Here is a 21298-nt window from a genome sequence, read left to right as displayed (position 1 = left end):
ATTAACTAGATCATGGCTGGGGACCTAGTACACTGTCCACCTCACGTCCACCCTGAGCACACGCAGGTTGGAGATGCACTTGCCAGCACAGGTGCAGTTCAGTAGTAGATAAGAGTCAAGGGAAACATCTGCATCATGGGACAATTCTAGGGGCTTGTAGCTCTCATGGGTTTGATTCTAGTCTTGGAGACCTTATCATGTCCAGGTCAGAAGGAATGCTACCCTCACAAGGTCTTTTCTATCCCGGTGACCCAAGGGCCCTCTTCCTAACAAGTGCCTCAGACTGCATGGGGACGGGACTCCTAGTCTGCCTTTGGCTTCCCCTGGAGACTGAATCAAGACAGCTGATTGACCAATGACTACTGGTGGCCCAGAGTTGAGGTGATGTGCTGGACTGCCGAGCTGGACAGTCCCTGAGAACCTGGAATGAATTCCCTGCTCCTGAATGATGGTCAGGGGCTACCTGCTTAAACTTCTTGGCTCTACTTTTTAAAGGAAGCAGATAAGTGAGAAAACCAAAGCTGAGCTCGGCTTTGCTGAAATCCTCCCTACTTCCCTGCTTTCGTTCCTTCTGGAATGAGCTGAAGCAGATATTAAAGGGTGATCACTGCCTACTCCCTCACTCTGTACTTTAAACCTTATGCTCACAGTCACTCCATCTCTCTACCAGTGTCAGGGACTTGTTCTAGCTAGGCCTTGTGTCCTATACTTCTGTAGCACTACTAGCTTCCCAGCAATGATTTTTAATTTGAAATGTACATAAGCTGGACAGTGGTGATACATGCCTTTAATCCCAGCACTCGGGAGGCCCAGGCAGGCAGATCTCTGTGAGTTCGAGGCCAGCCTGGTCTACAAGAGCTAGTTCCAGGACAGGCTCCAAAGCTACAGAGAAACCTTGTCTCAAAAAAACCCAAAAAATTAGTTTCTGGTATGTAGTGGTTTCTCATTGTGTCAAATGTACATGTGCCTAAAACAATCTGTCTACCAGAATACTTTAAAAGGGAAAAAGTATGTAAAAGTGGGTGACAAGACCTCAAAAATTCGAGATTAGTTTAAGCAGGGCTGGAGAGATGGCTCAGTGGTTAAGAGCATTGCCTGCTCTTTCAAAGGTCCTGAGTTCAATTCCTGGCAACCACATGGTGGCTCACAACCATCTGTAAAGAGGTCTGGTGCCCTCTTCCGGCCTGCAGGCATACACACAGACAGAATATTGTATACATAATAAATAAATAAAATAAATATTTAAAAAAAAAAGATTAGTTTAAGCAATGTAGTAAGACTATTTCAAAAGAATAAACAACAAGCAAACTTTATTAGGATTCCAATAAAAACATAAAATTCTTTTCTAAAAAAAATATTTATTATGTATACAATATTCTGTCTGTGTGTATATATCTGCAGGCCAGAAGAGGGCACCAAACCCCTTTACAGGTGGTTGTGAGCCACCATGTAGTTGCTGGGAATTGAACTCAGGACCTTTGGAAGAGCAGGCAATGCTCTTAACCTCTGAGCCATCTCTCCAGCCCCCATAAAATTCTTTTAATTAAGTTCAAAGTTGCAAGTCATATGTATCTTTCATTTGGCTAATAAACTTTTCCACAATTCCACTGAGTCTTTTAGGCTCCATCAACCTATTTACCAGCTCTTGCTCAACAGCCATTAGAGCCAGGCCAGTTTGTTTCTCTTGTCCCATGGTACGAAGTAAGTATGCTTTAAGATGAGGCAGTGTGGAAAATGACTTTTCATTATTTGTTGAAGTAACTGGCCAAGATAAAGCAATATGTAACAGTTTCGAGAGACGAGGAATATTACTGTGGAGGCCATGCTGACTAAACAAACGGCCAAGGTCTATGAAGCTTAAGGAGCCACAATCTGTGACAAAGTTGAGATTCGCATACTGCCGGTAAAATCGAAGTTCAGGGATAATGTCTCCATCGAGCTTATAAAATTCTTGAACATGTTTAGCTGCTGACTCATTTAATGGTTCATTCCATTTAAACAATAGCTCAGAAATTTGTTTCATTTTGCAATAGTCAAACTCTGAAAAACATAACTTTAAGTTTTTTAACAAAGTATCCAGACCTTGGTAATAAATATTAATTTTATAGTGTTCATCTGCTGAGGTAGGAAAAAACACACTCTCTGAGTTGCCAGGCTCTTCTGTTTTCTGAATTTTTTTTCTTTTTTGAAAAGAGGGTTTTTCAACTTCAAAACCCTTACTGGTTACCTTTTTACATATTTCATCTGCTCCATCCCAGATAGTTTGGAAATACATTTCATCCCTTTCAGAAGATAAACACTCCAAAATTGCTTCGATTTTTGAAAACAAAGAGAAGACGTCTACAGTTTCACTTTGAAACTCTCTGGAAAGAATTCCTGTAATACTGAGTACTCGATAAAGAAATTTCAAACAAAATATAAATTCAAACTTGGTAACCGCTACCAGCAAATCATTCAGTTGGTCAGCGGCAGCTGTGCCTGCGGACTGGCGGGCCACTGAGTGCAGAGTCTCAATGACCTCTGGGAGACACTCCGTCACCGACAGCAACAAGTCCTCGTGGGCTGGCCAGCACGACTGGGATGCGTGCTTCTGACAAGTTTTATTTTGACTTAGCTTACACATGGTTTGCAAAGCTGCCAACATCTCTCCCGACAGGCGAACAGTGCTGAACAAAGAGCTCAGAGTATGTAGTGTCCTTCGGAGTTCTTTCACTTCTTTACAGAAACTAATGACTGCTAATTCAAAAAAATGTGCATAACAATGGACATACAAAGTTCTCGGTTCTTCCCTCTTGAATTCTGTTACAACTTCATTAAATTTTACCCTCAAATTTGTGGCTAGATCATAGGTTTGACCACATATCTTATTAAAATCAATTCCGACCTGCAGCAGGTAAGCTTTGATACGCCTGTGTATGTGGACTGCAGTCATTTCCTCAATATTAACAAACCCCAGGAACCTTTCTTTAACGAGGACCGCACTGGAGGTTGTGTGCGCGTACCGCACACACACTGAAAGCTGTCCTCCAGCAGCACCGTCTGCTGTCTCCTCACAGATGATCGAGAAAGCCGAGGCGACACGGAGCTCACCCACAATGTCCTGCAGCATTTCAGCCTTTATTATTTCAATAATCTCCTCCTGAACTTGTGTACTGTGATAGAAATCACCATGTGAACTCAGAAGCCGAAACACTTCTCCTTTATCTCTTGCTCGAATTTCTAGTAATTCCAAAAAATTGCCTTTATTAATGGACGGAATAGACTGGTCAGTTCCTTTTAGGAGCAAACACTGTTTTCCCAGAAATAAGATGCTTTCGATGACAAGCTTTAGGTACCTTCTATTTCCCTCAATATGTTCTGAATAAACAGATGAACCATCACGTGGAACTTCATCCAGAAACTGGTACTGTCTCCAAAACCGCAGTGTCTTTAAATGCACTTCACTTTTTTCATGCTTCCTGAATTTTTCTAGGGTCTTCTCCCAGTCAGCAGTTCCTTGGGTTGCAAATGATTCTCTCTGGCAGGTAAAATTTTTCTGGTAGAACAAATGGCAAGAATGGCAGAATGTAACATCATCATTTGTATTGGTGCTGGAATGTTGAAAACATGAGCTACCAGACTTTCTAGTATTTTGTGGTTCTTTTTTAACTTTTTGCACTGTGGATGTAGACGTTGGACAACATGGTGTATCATTCACTATCACAGATTCCATGCTGTGTACCTGGTTTGACTCCCTGCCGTTCTGTGCTTCCACAGTAGGGCCTGCTGTGTCCTCAAAGAGCACTGGTGAAGATGGGAGGAGGCTTGGCTGCTCCACACTATTACCAACACCACTACTGGATTCACTGGGTGAGCGCTTAAGAAAAAATGATAAAAAAAAAAAAAACAAAAAACACTCGTTTAGTTGTTTCAAATAAAAAAATACCTAACACATCTATTGTAATAACAAAGTAAAAGGCACATTTTGTAGTATAAGCTCTTCTTTTCTTTTCTTTCTTTCCTTCCTTCTTTCTTTCTATTTTTTTTTATTTTTTGAGACAGGGTTTCTCGGTAGCTTTGGAGCCTGTCCTAGAACTAGCTCTTGTAGACCAGTCTGGCCTTGAACTCACAGAGATCTGCCTGCCTCCTGAGTACTGGGATTAAAGGCGTGTGCCACCAACGCTCAGTTCTTTTTTCTTTTTTTAAAAATTTATTTTTTTTTTAAGAATTTATTTTTAGGGGGCTGGAGAGATGGCTCAGTGGTTAAGAGCATTGCCTGCTCTTCCAAAGGTCCTGAGTTCAATTCCCAGCAACCACATGGTGGCTCACAACCATCTGGAATGAGGTCTGGCGCCCTCTTCTGGCCTTCAGGCATACAGACAGAATATTGTATACATAATAAATAAATAAATAAATAAGTAAATATTAAAAAAAAGAATTTATTTTTATTTTATGTGCATCAGTGTCTTGCCTGAATGTGTGTTTGTGTTGGATCCCCTGGAGATGGAGTTACAGACAGTTGTGAGCAGCCATGTGGTTGCTGCGAACTGAACCTGGGTTCTCTAGATTAACAGCCAGTGTTCTTAACCACTGAGCCATCTCTACAGCCCATATAAGTTTCAATTCTTATTCACCATGTAGATTCAGTACTAAATGTTTAAAGGAGTTCTAGAAATATAACTACAGAATGTATATTTTTTGTTTGTTTGCTTTTTTTTTTTTTTTTTTTTGGTTTTTCGAGACAGGGTTTCTCTGTAGCTTTGGTGCTGGTCCCGGAACTAGCTCTTGTAGACCAGGCTGGCCTCGAACTCCCAGAGATCCGCCTCCCTCTGCCTCCCGAGTGCTGGGATTAGAGAGAGTCTTTTTTTTTTTTTTTTAATTTTTTTAAATTTTCGAGACAGGGTTTCTCCGTAGCTTTTGGTTCCTGTCCTGGAACTAGCTCTTGTAGACCAGGCTGGCCTCGAACTCCCAGAGATTCGCCTGCCTCTGCCTCCCAAGTGCTGGGATTAAAGGCAAGCGCCACCACCGCCTGGCTTGTTTGTTTGCCTTTCAAGACGGGGTTTATCTGTGGAGCCCTGGCTCTGGAACTTGCTCTGTAGGCCATGCTGGCCTTGAACTCAGAGATCTGCCTTCCTCCCTCACTTCCCACCCCTGCCAAGTGCTCATATTAAAAGCACATGTGATGTTTTCTTTCTTTCTTTCTTTCTTTCTTTCTTTCTTTCTTTCTTTCTCCCTCCCTCCCTCCGGTTTTTCAAGACAGGGTTTCTCTGTGAAACAGTCCAGGCAGGTCTTGAGCTCACTGAGATTGGCCTACCTCTGCCTCCCCAGTGCTGAGATTAAAGGTGGTGGTGGCACACTAATCCTAGCACCTGGAGGCAGTCAGGTTGATCTCTGAGTTCAAGGCCAGCCTGGTCTACAGAACAAGTTCCAGGGCAACCAGGGTTAGACAGAGAAACCCTGTCTCAATAAATAAACAAATATCTCTGTATGAAAACATACACACACAAAAATCTATATAAAACTGAAAAAATTGGGATAAAACTTACATCGATGACATTTGTAGGCACAGAAGAAAGTGAACCTGTTGAAATAAAGCATATATTCAAGATTTCTTGCTCTAACAGTACCAAAAGCTCATGCTGCTAATTTCATATGAAGAAACAAAGGGACTCAACAGTATAACAAAACATTGTTTATGTCAAATGTTTGTTTACCTTGTAAGAGATCAGTGTTCATGAACAGGTCAACATGGTCATTTACTAATGACCTTATATTGCTTATAACTGGAATTGGATATTTCTTTGGAGAAAGATTCTCTTTTGAAGCACTGTGTACCGTGGAAACATTTACTGGCAAAAATAAACAAAAATCCTTTTTGTAATCCAGGCAGAAACAAAGGACGGTTTAATAGTAAGTGTTTTTGTTCCGAAGGTTCTATGATCAGAGGGAGAATGCTAGTCTAACATGAAGTCTGAGTGCAGCAGTGGGCATGGAACCCAGGGGCTTCATGTCTGCTGGGCAAGTCTCTGACAACGGAGCTCTATTACTGGTCTGTTTGGAGACTGGGTTTCTCTGTGTAGCCCTGGGTGTCCTAAAACTCATCCTGTAGACCAGGCTGGTGTGGAACTCAGGGGTCCATTTGCCTCTGCCTCTTGAGTGCTAAGATTAAAGGTGTGCACCATCACTGTCTGGCATACTGTTTTTCTATTTTAAATAAAGCTTATTTAAATTGTGAGTGAATGTTGTGACACAGGTCATAGGGTCTAAACTCGGGTCCTCGTGATTGATCAGCAAGCATTCTTAACTGCTAAGCCATCTCTCCAGCACTCATTTGCAATTTTAACTCACTCTAATATGGAAATTAATCGGTTATAAATTAAAAGCAAAGAATGGCTGTGTCTCCCAGGATTTAGTACAACTTTGGAGTTGCTGGGTGTTACCTGTTGAGGATTCCATCACCGCACTGTTGTATGAAGAAAAACAAACAGAGCAGAAGATCTCTGCGTTCCCCAAGTCATTAGTAATCATAATCATCTCATCTGAGAGTTCCAGTGTTTTACAAGGAAAAGATCTAAGTATTCTGGGTGGTGTCTGTTTAGAGATTAAAAATAATATTCATATTTCTGGTATATCACATGCAATGGTTAAACACTAAGTATATCTACTATAATTGCTCTTAGCTGAAATATTACAAAAACAACTTTTTATACTTCTTTATAAACAAGGAGAATAGAGGCTATAACAATAAAATGAAGCAATTTGGTCGTTTATCAGAAAACTACCTTATCATTTAACAACAGTAGTAATAACACATATGCAATGAAAGAGGTCACAAGAGGTTTATTATCCTGGGCAACTAAGCCTACTGAATAAGAACACATTGTCTAACTAGTTTTCTTTCCTCAGTACATCACCCTTGAACATGAGTTCAAGAAAGCCGCCTTTCTACCAGGGCTAAGGAGACCAAAAAGGGTACTTATATCTACTATGAGATACTGAGGCAAAAACTGTCTCTCTAGGCCAGTGGTTCCCAACCTTCCTTGTACGTGGTTGTTTTTTTACTCTTTAGGCTCCTTATTATTTAGGGGTGTGCCACCTGGTTCCCAAATAAATACACATATGGAGACTTATTTTTTACTTATGAATGCCTGGCCTTAGCTTGTTTCTAGCCAGCTTTTCTTAAATTATTCCATCTACCTTTTGCCTCTAGGCCTTTTACCTTTCTTATTTTTTATTTTGTCTTTTTTAAAACTGATTTTTATTGAGCTCTACATTTTCTACATTTTTCTCTGCTCCCCTCCCCGCTTCTCCCTGCAATCCTCACCCAAGGTCTCCCCAGTCAGCTGCCAGAGGAACAAGATGTATTAGAACACAGGTAAAGCTGCTTGAACAACATTTACCATGCATGGGTCTTGACAGAATAATGCTCTGGCTTGGCCTATTCCATGCTCCCAATTTACTTAGGAGATCTGGTCTTTTTCTACTTCCCATGTAGATTAGATCTATATAAGTCTCTCTTAGTGTCCTCATTGTTGTCTAAGTTCTCTGGGATTGTGGTTTGTAGGCTGGTTCTTTGCTTTATGTTTAAAATCCATGAGTGAGTCTATGTGATAATTGTCTTTCCGTTACTTTTCTTACTTCTGTATATCTTGCTTTCCCTCTTACTCCGTGGCTGCGTGGCTGGCCTTGACACCCTCCTCACCTTCTCTTGCTCCTCCTCCTCTCAGGTATCCCCTCTCATTTATTTTCTCTTCTGCCAGCCCCACCTATCCTTTCTTCAGCCTGGCTACTGGCTCTTGGCTGTGGGACAATAGTCCTTTATCCTGCCACTTGTATTTTAATAAAATGCTTACTGGCCAGTAACCAGGCAGGAAGTATAGGCAGGGTGATCAGGCAGGAAGTAGAGGTAGGGCGAAGAGAATAGGAGAATTCTGGGAAGAGGAAAGAGTGAGCCTGCAGTCTTCACCCAAATAGTGAGGAAGCAAGACGAGACTGCCTCGCTGATGAAAGAGGTACCAAGCCGCGTGGCTGAAACAGACAAGAATAATGGATTAATGTAAGATGTAAAAATAAGTTAATAAGAAGCCTGAGCTAATAGGCCAACCAACTTTAATTAATGTAGACCTCTGTGTGTTTCTTTGGGACTGAAAACGACTGCAGGATCCGGATGGGACAGAAACTACTGCCATCAGCTCTTTATTAGAACAATCAGGTGTTTGACAGGCAGAGTAACACAGCTTCACAGAGTTAACAAATGCAACATAAAAAAATGCAACACATCTTTGCATCACTAAACAAATGTTCCACAGCACAAAGTAACATATCTTAAGCTAATAGTCTACAATACTTCTTAATGCTGTGGCCCATTAATATAGTTCCTCATGTTATGGTGACCCCCAACCATAAAATTATTTCTTTGTTAACTCATAATAGCAATTCTGCTACTGTTTTGAATCACACTGTGAATTTCTGATATGCAGAGTATATGACATGTGACCCTCAAAGGAGTCATGACTATAGGTTGAGAATCATTGTTCTAGGTTAACTTCATGGTAAAGAATCACAAGCACGGGGCTGGAGACATAGCTCAGAGGTCAAGAGCCCTTGCTGCTCTTCCAGAAACCCTGAGTTCAATTTCTAGCAACAACAAAGTGGGCTCACAATCACCTATAATGAGATCTGGTGCCCTCTTCTGGTGTGTGTATACATAACAAAGAATCACAAGCATGCCAGGCAGTGGTGAAACATGCCTTTAATCCCAGAAATCAAAAGGTAGAGGCAGGTTATCTCTGTGAGTTCGAGGCCAGCCTGATCTACAGAGCTAGTTCCAGGACATCTAAGGGTAGTTATACAGAGAAACCCTGTCTCAAAAAAACAAAACAAAACAAAAACCAAACCAAAAAACAAACAAACAGAAAACAAAAACAAGAATCACAAGCACTTGCCAGGCACTGGTGGAACATGCCTTTAACCGCAGCACTCAGGAGACAGAGGCAGGCGGATCTCTGTGAGTCTGAGGCTAGGCTGACCTACAAAGCCAAGTTTCAGGACCACCAGGGTTATAGAGAAACCTTATTTTTTTTTTTAAAAAATGATTTACTAGCCGGGCGGTGGTGGCGCACGCCTTTAATCCCAGCACTCGGGAGGCAGAGGCAGGCGGATCTCTGTGAGTTCGAGACCAGCCTGGTCTACAAGAGCTAGTTCCAGGACAGGCTCCAAAACCACAGAGAAACCCTGTCTCGAAAAACCAAAAAAAAAATAAATAAATAAAATAAATAAATAAAAATGATTTACTTATTTTTACTTTCTGTGCATTGGTATTTGTGAGGGTGTCAGATCCCCTGGAGGTAGAATTACTGGCAGTTGTAAGCTGCCATGTGGGTGCTGGGAAGTGAACCCAGGTCCTCTGGAAGAACTGCCAGTGCTCTTAACTGCTAGCCATCTCTCCAGACCCGAGAAACCTTGTTTTGAAAACAACAAAATAAAACAAAAAATCCCAAGCACAGACAGGTATGATGGCATACACTTTTAATCTTAGTATAGGAGGCAGAGGCAGGTGGATCTCTTGTGAGTTAAGAGGTCAGACTGGCATATATAGTTACTTCCAGGATAGCAGGCACTGTCTCAGAAAAAGAAAAAAAAATCACATATGTTGAGTGATAAAAAGCAGCATACAAGCAGGAAGCAAGGCCAGCAAGTTCAGTGAAGAGTGAGGGGACAAAGGGAAAGGTTTTATAAAGAGGGGCTTTGCTATCTAATCTTTCTACACCACTGAAAGCAGTGGTGAGAAAGAACCACTTTTTGATACAGTGTCTCTTTTTCTTTTTTTTTTCTTTTTTTTTTTTTTGGTTTTTCGAGACAGGGTTTCTCTGTGGCTTTGGAGCCTGTCCTGGAACTAGCTCTGTAGACCAGGCTGGTCTCGAACTCACAGAGATCCGCCTGCCTCTGCCTCCTGAGTGCTGGGATTAAAGGCGTGCGCCACAATCGCCCGGCCAGTGTCTCTTTTTCTGCAGCGACTAGATTATCGATAGAAGTGACAGAAAACAGGTTGGTGAAATCGTTCTGCAGTTAGGAGTACCTCCTGCTCTTCCAGAGGACCCAGGGTTATTTCCCCATACTCAGGTTGAGTTACTCACAATTTCCTGTAATGTCTGTACCCCTTTGTCCTCCATGGGCACCTGAGTGCAAGCGGTACACATGCAGACATGCAGGCACACAACCGTGCACATAAACAGAAATAAACACATCCTAAATGAAGTTACCCTATTCATTTATTTGCATGTGTGTGGAGCATACAAGATCATCCCATGAATGTGAAGGTCAGAGGACAATTCAGAGTCAGTTCATTCCTTTCTTCCACCATGCGGGGCCTGGGGATTGTACTCAGGTTGTCAGATTTATTTTTATTTTATGCGTATGAGTGTTTTGCTTGCATGTGTGTACTGTGTGCATACATTTCCTGTAGAGTCTAGAAGAGGGCACCAGATCCCCTGTTGCTATAGTTATAGGTGGTTATGAGCATCACGTGGGTGCTAGGAATTGAACCTCTGGGTCCTCTGGAAAAGCAGCCATTGTTCTTAACTACTGAGCCATTTCTTCAGTTCTAAATAAATTACCTCAAAAAAAAAAAAAATCAAAGCCGGGCGATGGTGGTGCACGCCTTTAATCCCAGCACTCGGGAGGCAGAGGCAGGCGGATCTCTGTGAGTTTGAGACCAGCCTGGTCTACAGAGCTAGTTCCAGGACAGGCTCCAAAGCCACAGAGAAACCCTGTCTCGAAAAAACCAAAAAAAAACAAAACAAAACAAAACAAAACAAAAAAATCAAACAAGAGCCAGTGGTGGCCCACGCCTTTAATCCCAGCACTCAGGAGGCAGAGGCATGGGGTTCTTTGTGGGTTCGAAGCCAGTCTGGTCTACAAGAGCTAGTTCCAGAACAGGCTCCAAGCTACAGAGAAAAACTTGGAAAACAAGGCAGGCATACTAGTAACATAGTCATACCTTTAATCCAAGCAATATCTTTGAGTTCCAGGCTAGCACGGTCTACAGAGCCAGTTTCAGGACAGTCGAGGCTACTCAGAAGCTAATTTTTATTTAATCCTTTATAGACATGAATATTTTTTCCTTTGAGATGAGCAGCCCTTGCTGATCTGGAACTTGGTTATACAAACCAGGTTGACTTCACTCTCAAGGTTCACTTGACTCTGCCTCCAGAGTGCCACAGTTATACACCTGCTCCTCATCCTGTCACTAAATCAAATGCTCCTGAAAATGACTCCTTCTGGAACTCAACACAGGGCTCTTAAAAATTTTTTTTTTTAAATTTTTTATTTTTTGGTTTTTTGAGAAAGGGTTTCTCTGTGTGGCCCTGACTATCCTGGAACTTGCTCTGCAGACCAGGTTGGCCTCAAACTCATAGAGATCCACCTGCTTCTACCTTCCAAGTCCTCGGATTAAAGATGTGTGCCACCATCGCCCTATCTTTTTTTGTTTCACTACGTACCCCTGACTGACTTGGAACTTGGTAAACTTGAAAAGATCCACCCGCCTCTTTACATCAAATACTGGGATTATGTATTACTAGATGACAAAGCATCAAATAGCAATCAAGCTATGCACTAGTCCTACTTCATTGACAGGGATCAGACCAGTAACTGCTCCTCTCACTTACCCCCCCCCCCCCACCACATCGTGGCTAGCCTCTCTGTTCTCAGGAGCACCCTACGGTTCTCCTATAGGAACTGTCAGAAGTCTTTTCATCTTCCTCAACTGTCAATCAGAGATTTCCCCAATGATAGCAAACACACTCCCAGACTCTGACGGAAGGAACAGCAGCTCTTGTCTATACATTTGTATTCTCTGCACTAGTCAAGTATGGAGACTCTGCTGTCACATATTACACACCATGGAACAGTAAATCCCACAGTCCTTACACCAATTCATCATGAAACTGGCAGCAGAATGAAAATTTGAAAAGTAGGCATTACTGCCAAGATGAAAACAAGAGTAACAACGGCCGTTTAAGCAGAATCCCCGAACTCTCCTAAGGATGGAGATCACCCAGACTCACAGTAGCTGTCTTCCGACACACGCTGCACTTCAGCAGAGTGCTCTCAGGACACATGGTGACAAATAGCTTCCTTTTTTCTTCGTAGGATGAAAGGCAAGACTGGCTACAGAAGTTCTTGCCAGAGCTACTGTCCTCCAACTGGACATTCTTTATATCCTTCCGATTTAAAATGTTTCTAAAAACAAACAACAAATGTTTTTGAAGAGGACGATAAAGTTATGGGGTAATATGAGTCTGTGTGTGTCCGTGAGAGGCCCAGAGCAGGATGCTGGGTCCCTTCTCCTCTGGCTCCTATATTGTTTCTATACTGTCCTGGCTCACTGAATTGGGACCTAGAGTCACTGTTCTGGCTATGCTGGTTGGACAGTGAACTCTTGGGCTCCTTCTGCTATGCATTTACTGTAAAATAACATATCGCAGCAGTAAAAGCCAACCAGGACAGTCATGGGTATCTTCCAAACTAATTTTTTGTGTATGGGTGTGTTGCCTGCTTTTTTTTTTTTTTTTTTTTTTTTTTTGGTTTTTGGTGACAGGGTTTCTCTGTAGCTTTGGAGCCTGTCCTGGAACTAGCTCTTGTAGACCAGGCTGGACTCGAATTCACAGAGCTCTGCCTGCCTCTGCCTGGGTGCTGGGATTTAAGGTGTGCACCACCACCGCCTGGCCAGGCAGGTTATTATTATTATTATTTTTTTTTTTGGTTTTTCGAGACAGGGTTTCTCTATGGTTTTGGAGCCTGTCCTGGAACTAGCTCTTGTAGACCAGGCTGGTCTCGAACTCACAGAGATCCACCTGCTTCTGCCTCCCGAGTGCTGGGATTAAAGGCGTGCGCCACTACAGCCCGGCAAGGCAGGTTATTTTTTGAAAATGAAGAAAGGCTGCCATTTCAAGGAAAACAACTCACAGTAATTACCATCGAGCTTGTAAGTAAAAATTAGAAATTTTAGGGGCTGGAGAGATGGCTCAGAGATTAAGAGCACTGATTGCTCTTTCAGAGGATCCTGAGTTCAATTCCCAGCAACCACATGGTGGCTCACAACCATCTATGATGAGATATAGTGCCCTCTTCTGATATGCAGGTATACATGCAGGCAGATATCGTATACATAATAAATAAATAAATAAAACTTTATAGAAAACAATTCTTTTTTTTTAAATTTATTTTTATTTTATGTATTTTGATATATTGCCTGCATGTATACCTGTGTGAGGTGTTAGATCCTCTGGAACAAGTTTACAGACAGTTGTGAGCTGCTATGTGGGTGCTGGGAATTGAACCCAGATCCTCTGGAAAAATCAGCCAGTGTGTCTAACCGTTGCATCATCTCTCCAGCCTCTGGATCAATTCTTAAGGCTTGAAGGCTTTTCTGATGAAATTAGTGGTGATTTTTACAATATTTTCTAGTTCTAACTCTGTCGTGAATTTTTTATTTTCCATGGTAGATAAATGTATAAAAATATATTTAACAATAAAAGTATAAACCCAATGGGAGCTGGGCAGTGGTGGCACACGTCTTTAATCCCAGCACTCGGGAGGCAGAGACAGGTGGATCTCCATGAGTTCAAGTCTAGCCTGGTCTACAGAGTGAATTCCAGGGAAGGCTCAAAACTCTGTCTTGGAAAAACAAACAAACAAAAACCCAAACCAAACCAAACAACACCCATTGGAAAGTTCTACAGCTTCTGTTTTCAATAGCTACTCCAACTGTATGTATACAAGTTCATTTAGTTGTACAGTCTTTGAGCCCGGTTAATTTTGGTGTGTAATTTTTTTTTAATATAATAAAGTTTAAAATTGAAAAAGAAAAAGTAAAAATGCTAACTATGTAAGAAGGACCCTGACAGTTAACTATAAAAGTAACTGAGGACAGGAGTGAACTGGCTGGCATAAATAAACTAAACATTAATCAGTAAGCCTATTTTGGACTAGAATAACTTTTACTTTTTGTTTCTAATACTGAAGTGTAGAGATGATGCTTCTTAAAACATATCTTAACAGTTTTTAATAATAAATCTCCTCTTTGTAATAGTATTTTATTTATTTATTTATTCATTCGTTTATTTATTTTTTAAAGATTTATTTATTTAGGGAACCAGATCTCACTATAGATGGCTGTGAGCCACCATGTGGTTGCTGGGAATTGAACTCAGGACCTCTGGAAGAACAGTCAGTGCTCTTGACCACTGAGCCATCTCTCCAGCCCCCTATAATAGTATTTTAAATGTCATTTTCAAAGCTATCCTTCATTTTGCTCCATTAAGTATTAATTAAAAAGATAATAAGTCACTGTTAAAAAAGAAGTCTTAAAAGTAATTTAAAAATTTTGGACTACAATTGGCGGTGGTGGCTCACGCCTTTAATCCAAGCACTCAGGAGGCAGAGACAGGAGGATCTTTTTGAGGTTTCACTACAGCCTGGTCGACAGAGTGAGTTCCAGGACAGCCAGGAAACCCTGTCTCAAAAGAAAAAGATGCTATGGAATGTGAAATTTTAAAAAGTCTCAATGAGGGAGTGGGAGAGAAGCTCAGTGGTTAGAACAGGGGCTGTTCTCCCAGAGTCCCTGGGTTCAGTCCCAGCACTCACATGTTGGTTCATGGCTACCCATAACTACAGCTCCAGGGCATCCAATGTTTTATTCTGATTTCTCCAGGCATCAGGCAGGTATGTGTTGCACATACATATATGCAGGCAAAACACTCAGATATGCAAAATAAAATAAATACAACTAAAAAGTCAATAAAAACATAGGTTATTACTACAAATGATAGCCTCTTCCAGTTTTTAAGCACGACTATCATCTTTCAACTAATCCACAATTTGCAATATATATATATATATATATATATATATATATATTTTCCCATATTCCAGAGGAAGCCATACCTAATTTTTATGCCTTAGAAGAACAACTTACATAATAAATTCTTTCTTGCATGCGTCTTTTTCACGCAGGCAGAACACTGTATATATAATAAATAAAGAAATCTTTTTTTTTGTTTTGTTTTGTTTTTCGAGACAGGGTTTCTCTGTAGCTTTTGGTGCCAGTCCTGGAACTACCTCTTGTAGACCAGGCTGGCCTCGAACTCCCAGAGATCCACCTGCCTCTGCCTCCCGAGTGCTGGGATTAAAGGCGTGTGCCACTCCCGCCCGGCAAACAAATAAAGAAATCTTAAAAAAAAAAAAAAAAAAAAAAAAAAGCACTGATTGACTGATTGCTCTTGCAGAGGACCTGGATTGTATTTCCAGCAAACCACAACTGTCTGTAGCTCCAGTTTCAAGGGATCAAATGCCCTCTTCTGACCTCTGCAGGCCTCTGCAGGTGGTACACAGACAAGCAGACAAAATACTCATATATAAAATAAAATAAACAAACTCTAAAAAAAGAAAGAGGGACAAGAAAACCAAAGATAAAGTTCAGCAGAGTTCCAGAAAATAGGATTTGAAACAAAAGACTAGTCAAGAATTGAAGCAATCCTATACAAAGGGTTTGTGAACCTATTAAAGTGCAGACAGCCCAGTGTGGTAGCACACACCTGACCTGTAGTCCCCAGCACTTGGAAAGCAGAGACAGGAGGATCTTTATGAGTTCAAGTCCAGCCTGCTCTACACAATGAGCTCACAACTGTAGAAAAAGGATACATAGTAAGACTCCGCCTCAAAAACTTAAGGGAATTGGCAACAAACATGACAAAATTTGAGTCCTGACTTAAAAAAAAGAAAAAAAAAAGTAAAGATAACATACCATATCCATTCTGAGCACTGGAAACATACTATTTTAATATTCCTAATTCCAACATTTATTTACTGAAACAAACAAATGCTATGAAGTTCTCAAGGCTTCTCCACCCTTTCAAGAACCACCCCAAACTACTTCTGAGAGATCTATTAAAGGAACTGGAAGTAGAAAGCAAATTCTGCTCACTCAGGAAGGTGGCACATCTTCAAAGATGAGAATACAAAAACTTATGATCAGGAGTCTGACCGAGACCCATGTAGCAAAATAAAGGACATAATTTAGCCCTCCATACCTTGAGCAGTTCAAGCACGTCCTCCAGAGGGGAGCTGGGGAGTCGGCAGACGAGCTGTATTCACTGATACAAAGTCTGGAGCAGAAGAGCTCAGCAGACCCTTTCTTCTGGTAAGCAGTCTGCCCCTCCTGAAAAACTCTCTTACAACCACAACAGGAACGCTGGACCGCTGTGGCTGGAACTGCAGGAAGCATTGTACTCATGCCAGAGGATGCCAGAGAAGGCTGAAAGCCTGTGGTCAGCTGAGCAGCTTTAGAAACAGGACAGGAAGAAACAGGATTTCACACGTGTGCCTGTTTACTTTAGGTTACTTCTGGACATACAACTCAACCATAGCAAAATATTCAAAGGCAATTTCAGAAAGTGGAGAGACTAGCTGGGTAGTGATGGCACACACCTTTAATCCCAGTATTCAGGAAGCAGAGGAAGGTGGAACTCAATGAGTTTGTGCCCAGCCTTGTCTACCGAGCAAGTTCCAGGATAGCTAGGGCTATGAAGAGAAATCCTGTCTCAAAAAAACAAAATACAAAAAACAAACAAACAAAAAACCCACCAAAAAGTGAATAAACTAACTGATTAACTGGCTATTTTATTGATCAAGAAAAACCATGGGGGCTGGAGAGGTGGCTCAGAGGTTAAGAGCACTGACTGCTCTTCCAGAGGTCCTGAGTTCAATTCCCAGCAACCACATGGTGGCTCACAACCATCTGTAATGAGATCTGGTGCCCTCTTCTGGCATGTGGGCATACATGGAGGCTGAACACTGTGTACATAATAAATAAATCTTAAAAAAAAAAAAAAAAAGAAAAAAAAAAAAGAAAAACCATGACTGCTGGGCGGTAGTGGCACACACCTTTAATCCCAGCACTCAGGGAGGCAGGGGCAGGTGGATCTCTGAATTTAAGGTAGCCTGGTCTACAAAGATACACAGAGAAACACTGTCTCAAAAAAACCAAAAAAAAAAAGAGTTATGATTAATTCTATTATCACTGTCTGAAAATGTAAAGTTTCTTTTCTCGTAAATTTTGGATTTGACAATATTCTGAAAATAGAGAATTGAAAATAATGTATAGAATGTCTTCAAGGCAACTGGCCAATTCAACAGAAATTGACAAATTAAGCTAAAGTCGGCTCAATGATTTGTATAAGGGGACGGAACAAGTTATGGCTGCTATGTGTTTGTTTGGTTTCCTCTGTGTAACAGCTCTGGGTATCCTGACACTCACTGGCCTCGATCCACCTGCCTCAACCTCCCAAGTGATAGGATTAAAGACATGCACCACCGCTGCCTGGCATCTTTTTTTTTTTAAAGTAATTATTTATTTCTTTTTATGTTGCATTGGTGTTATGCCTGCATGGATGTCTGTGTGAGGGTGTCAGATCCCCTGGAACTGGACTTAGACAGCCATGAGTCGCCATGTGGATGCTGGGAATTGAACTCAGTTCCCCTAGAAGAGCAGTCAGTGTTCTTAACCACTGAGTCATCTCTCCAGCCCCGTGTTTGTCTGAAATTCAGAGATCTCCCTGCCTCTGCCTCAGGAAAGCTGGGACCATAGGCGTGCACTAGCATGCCTGGCTTTTTTTTTCCCTTTCTTTTTCTTTTTTTTTTTCCAAGACAGGGTTTCTCTAAAGCTTTGGAGCCTGTCCTGGAACTAGCTCTTGTGAACTCACAGAGATCCGCCCGCCTCTGCCTCCCAAGTGCTGGGATTAGAGGTGTGCGCCACCACTCTGCAGCTACCATTTCATTTTTGTACTAGAGATTCTAGCCAAATAGATAAAACAAGAAAAAAAAAAGACTAATGTAAATCTGTAATTATTCAGATTTCATGACTGTGTATACAGAAAGCCCAAAAAGAATCTATAAATTTAACAACATCAATATAATTAACCCCTAACCCATATTCCTGTAAGTAATCCCAATAAAACACACTGGCTCACCAAGCTGAACTTTGGTGACACATGTATTTTGGTCTGTTGTGAGATCTTTATCTAGGGTGAATATGTGTGTCGTGTCTTCCCAGGAAACACAGTCTTGTCACACAATGCTAAGAGAAAAGGTAATGAAACTGTTGAGTGCAGTGTAATTCCAGCACTCAGGAGGCTGAGACTGGAGACTTTCCTAGTTGGAGACTAGACTGAACTATATGGCAAGATGCCACATGAAAACAAAAATAAATTTATGAGATATATTAACTGTACTGTATATTAAGTATTAAATAATTAGGTACCTCCAAAGCATTAACTTGTGTAATAGTAACACACATACAAAAAAGTGGCCATTTCTGGTACCTGATAGTTAAAATTCCTAGTATTGACTGGGGAGTTACAAGTTTGTATCAGTCCTTTTTGAATTTTGGATTGCAAATTTCTTGTCTCTATTTATTTATTTATTTATTTATTTATGAATGAGACAGGGCTTCTCTGTGTAGCCAAGGTAGTCCCAGAACAAGCTTGGTCGCCCAGGTTGGCCTTGAAAACTCTTTCACTCTTCCACGCTCCCTGTTGGGAATAAGAGTCTGCACACACAACCTGCATTGACTTGCAAATTTATTCACAAGTTAATAGCTGAAACTACTATAGCTGCAGGGCGTGGCAGGGATTCCTGCATTTGGGAAAGCAGAGGCAGGCAGACCACTGTGAGTTTGAGGCCAGACTAATCTACAGAGTGAGTTCCAGGACAGCCAAAAATACCCAGAGAAACCCTGTCTAGAAAAGATAAAAAAACAAAATCAAGGGCGGGAGAGATGGCTCAGTGGTTAAGAGCATTGCCTGCTCTTCCAAAGGTCCTGAGTTCAATTCCGGCAACCACATGGTGGCTCACAACCATCTGTAATGGGGTCTGGTTTCCTCTTCTGGCTTGCAGACACACACACAGACAGAATATTGTATACATAATAAATAAATAAGTATTAAAAAAAATCAAACAAAATCAAACTACTACAGCAAGGGTAACAACCCCCATTAAAGCACTTTTCTCGGTCTAAGAATTACAAAGTTCTTGTTATGAGGGCTGGGAATGTAGCTCAATTGGGAGACTGCTTGCCTTGCATGTACAAAGCCTTGGGTTCCTTTCAAAGCCCCTCACAAAGCAAGCACAAGGGAGGTATGCCTAGACCTGTTTGCTTACCGAGTGCTGGATTAGAAACTTGCTCCAGCGGCAAACAGGAAACTGGGTTCTAGAGCAGCTAGAGTCACAGGAGTGAGACCTTGTCTCAAAAAAAAGAAAGAAAATAAAAACCAAAACACCTCTCCCCTGACCCAAAACCCTGCACCTTCATCCAATCTCAATTTGAACTTCCTATTTTGGACAATACTGAGGATTGAATCTAGAAACTCATTCACTGATACAATACCAGCACAAGTTCAATCTTTTATGACTTAGTCTCTTCTGGCTGGGAATCAAGTATAATCCTATTTGTAAAAGCCTTTACGCAGTTTGTTGTGGTGCTGGATCGAAACTGAACCCAGGACTAGAACCTTGGGAGTGCTCGGAATGTACACGATCGCCATTCAACCCAAATCTTCTAGTTTTCGTTTAATCTGGCTTCGATCTCTTGATCCTCTGCCTCAGGAGCACAAGGCAAATTCATGTTCTTGTCTTTTGAATATGTTAACTTATTTTATGGTCGCTGGTGTTTTGTCTGCATATATATCTGAGTATCAGAACTGGAGTTACAGACAGTTTTGAGGGTCCATGTGGATGCTAGGGACTGGCTTGAGTCCTCGGGAAGAGCATTCAGTGCCTTTTTTTTTTTTTTTTTTGACCTGGAAATCGCTTTGTAGATGGGGCTGGTCTTGAACTCATAGAGATCCGCCTAATCCTGCTTCCCAAGTACTGGGATTAAAGACGTGCGCCACCCACGCGGGGCACAGCCACGGTTCTTAGCCTCTCAGCCATTTTTGCAGCCCAATGTTTTTGTTTTTTGAAACTAGGTATCGTTATGTAGCACTGCCTGGCTTTGAACTCAGAGATCCCCGTCTCTGGGATTAAATGCACGCGCCACCACGCCCAGCTTTTTACGTTTGTAAAAAACACTGCTTAGTGGAAAGAGCCACAGGTGTAACCAGAAAGACAGTTATAGAAAGAAGTCGAAAAGAGACCCAAAGGCACCGAGCTCAGTCACCGCCCAGGGGCCAGGGGCCAGGGGAGCAGGGACCCTGGGAGCCCGGGAGCCGGGGTCACGACTTCCCCAGCACTGGAGGCGTCCCACCTGTCGCGTCACCATCCTCGGGACCGGAGAAACGCCGCCTCTCTCCGGAAAAGCGAGCCTGAGCCATTCCACCAGGCTGATCAACTCTTCTCCAACTCCGCGGCGGGAAGCACAGGTTCGCAGAAAACAGAGCCGCCGGCTCCGCCCCTCTTCCGGAGATCTTTGCGTCTGAGCATGCGCAGCGCAGCCCGCTAGTTTGGGTCCCTGTCCGACGCCAGGGAGGTGGACGGGGCGGAGCAAGAGGGCTCATCCTTAGGCTCTCCTTGAAGTCACTTCTAGCTGTCTGTAATTTTATTATTATTATTATTATTTGAGACACTTATGTAACCCTGGTTGTCCGGGAACTCACTATTGTAGACCAGGCTGACCTCAAACTCACAGAGATCTTCCTGTCTCTGTTTCCCAAGGGCTGGGAGTAAGGGCGTGTGTGTCACCACACTGGGCATATTTGGGTCCTTGAGTGAGCAAATCAGGAATTGACGGCACAGGCCTGTAATTTCAGCTTTTGGGAGATGGTGGCATGAAGTTCAAAAGTTCAAGGCCAGTCTTGTTTAGAAACCCTACTGAGCCAATTTAAAAAAAAAAAGCAGGGATGGGGCCTGGGCAAAGAGATGACAGTCACGTGCTCCCTACCAAGTCTGACTAGCTGAGTTCGCATCACTGTTCACGGAAACCACTTACCGCCACAATAAGCACACAAACACAATACATACATGCATACAGAAATAAAAATGTTTAAAATGTAAATGTTAGCCTGGCGGTGGAGGCGCACTCCTTTAATCCCAGCACTCGGTAGGCAGAGGCAGAGGCAGAGGCAGATGGATCTCTGTGAGTTCGAGGCCAGCCTGGTCTACTCCAAAGCTACCCTGGTCTACTCCAAAGCTACACAGAGAAAACCCTGTCTTGAAAAAAGAAGAAAGAAAGGAAGGAAGGAAAGAAAGAGAAAGAAAGACAAAAAAGAAAAAGAAATAAAAAAAAAAAAGGTCTTACAACCGTCCTGTTCTGGTGGGCAAC

The 21298-nt window shown here is 42.1% G+C and overlaps 1 protein-coding gene across 1 annotated transcript; it reads right to left on the bottom strand.

Moving 5' to 3' along the window:
- Window positions 1-1516: 1516 nt before the first annotated feature.
- Zmym1 (zinc finger MYM-type containing 1) lies at window positions 1517-20322 on the bottom strand. The gene is made up of 7 exons (XM_041652931.1): window positions 20285-20322; window positions 16074-16323; window positions 12048-12222; window positions 6420-6570; window positions 5694-5828; window positions 5526-5560; window positions 1517-3856 (listed from the first exon to the last, which is right to left on the bottom strand). The coding sequence occupies exons 2-7, from the start codon at window positions 16274-16276 to the stop codon at window positions 1550-1552; spliced, it is 3006 nt and encodes a 1001-aa protein (XP_041508865.1). The 5' UTR covers window positions 16277-16323; window positions 20285-20322; the 3' UTR covers window positions 1517-1549.
- Window positions 20323-21298: the final 976 nt, after the last annotated feature.

The sequence above is a fragment of the Microtus oregoni genome, unplaced genomic scaffold (assembly GCF_018167655.1).
Source record: "Microtus oregoni isolate MIOR12 unplaced genomic scaffold, Mior012 000005F_ref0000423, whole genome shotgun sequence".
NCBI classification, from domain to species: Eukaryota; Metazoa; Chordata; class Mammalia; order Rodentia; family Cricetidae; genus Microtus; species Microtus oregoni.
This window is presented reverse-complemented; position numbering and strand designations above follow the sequence as displayed.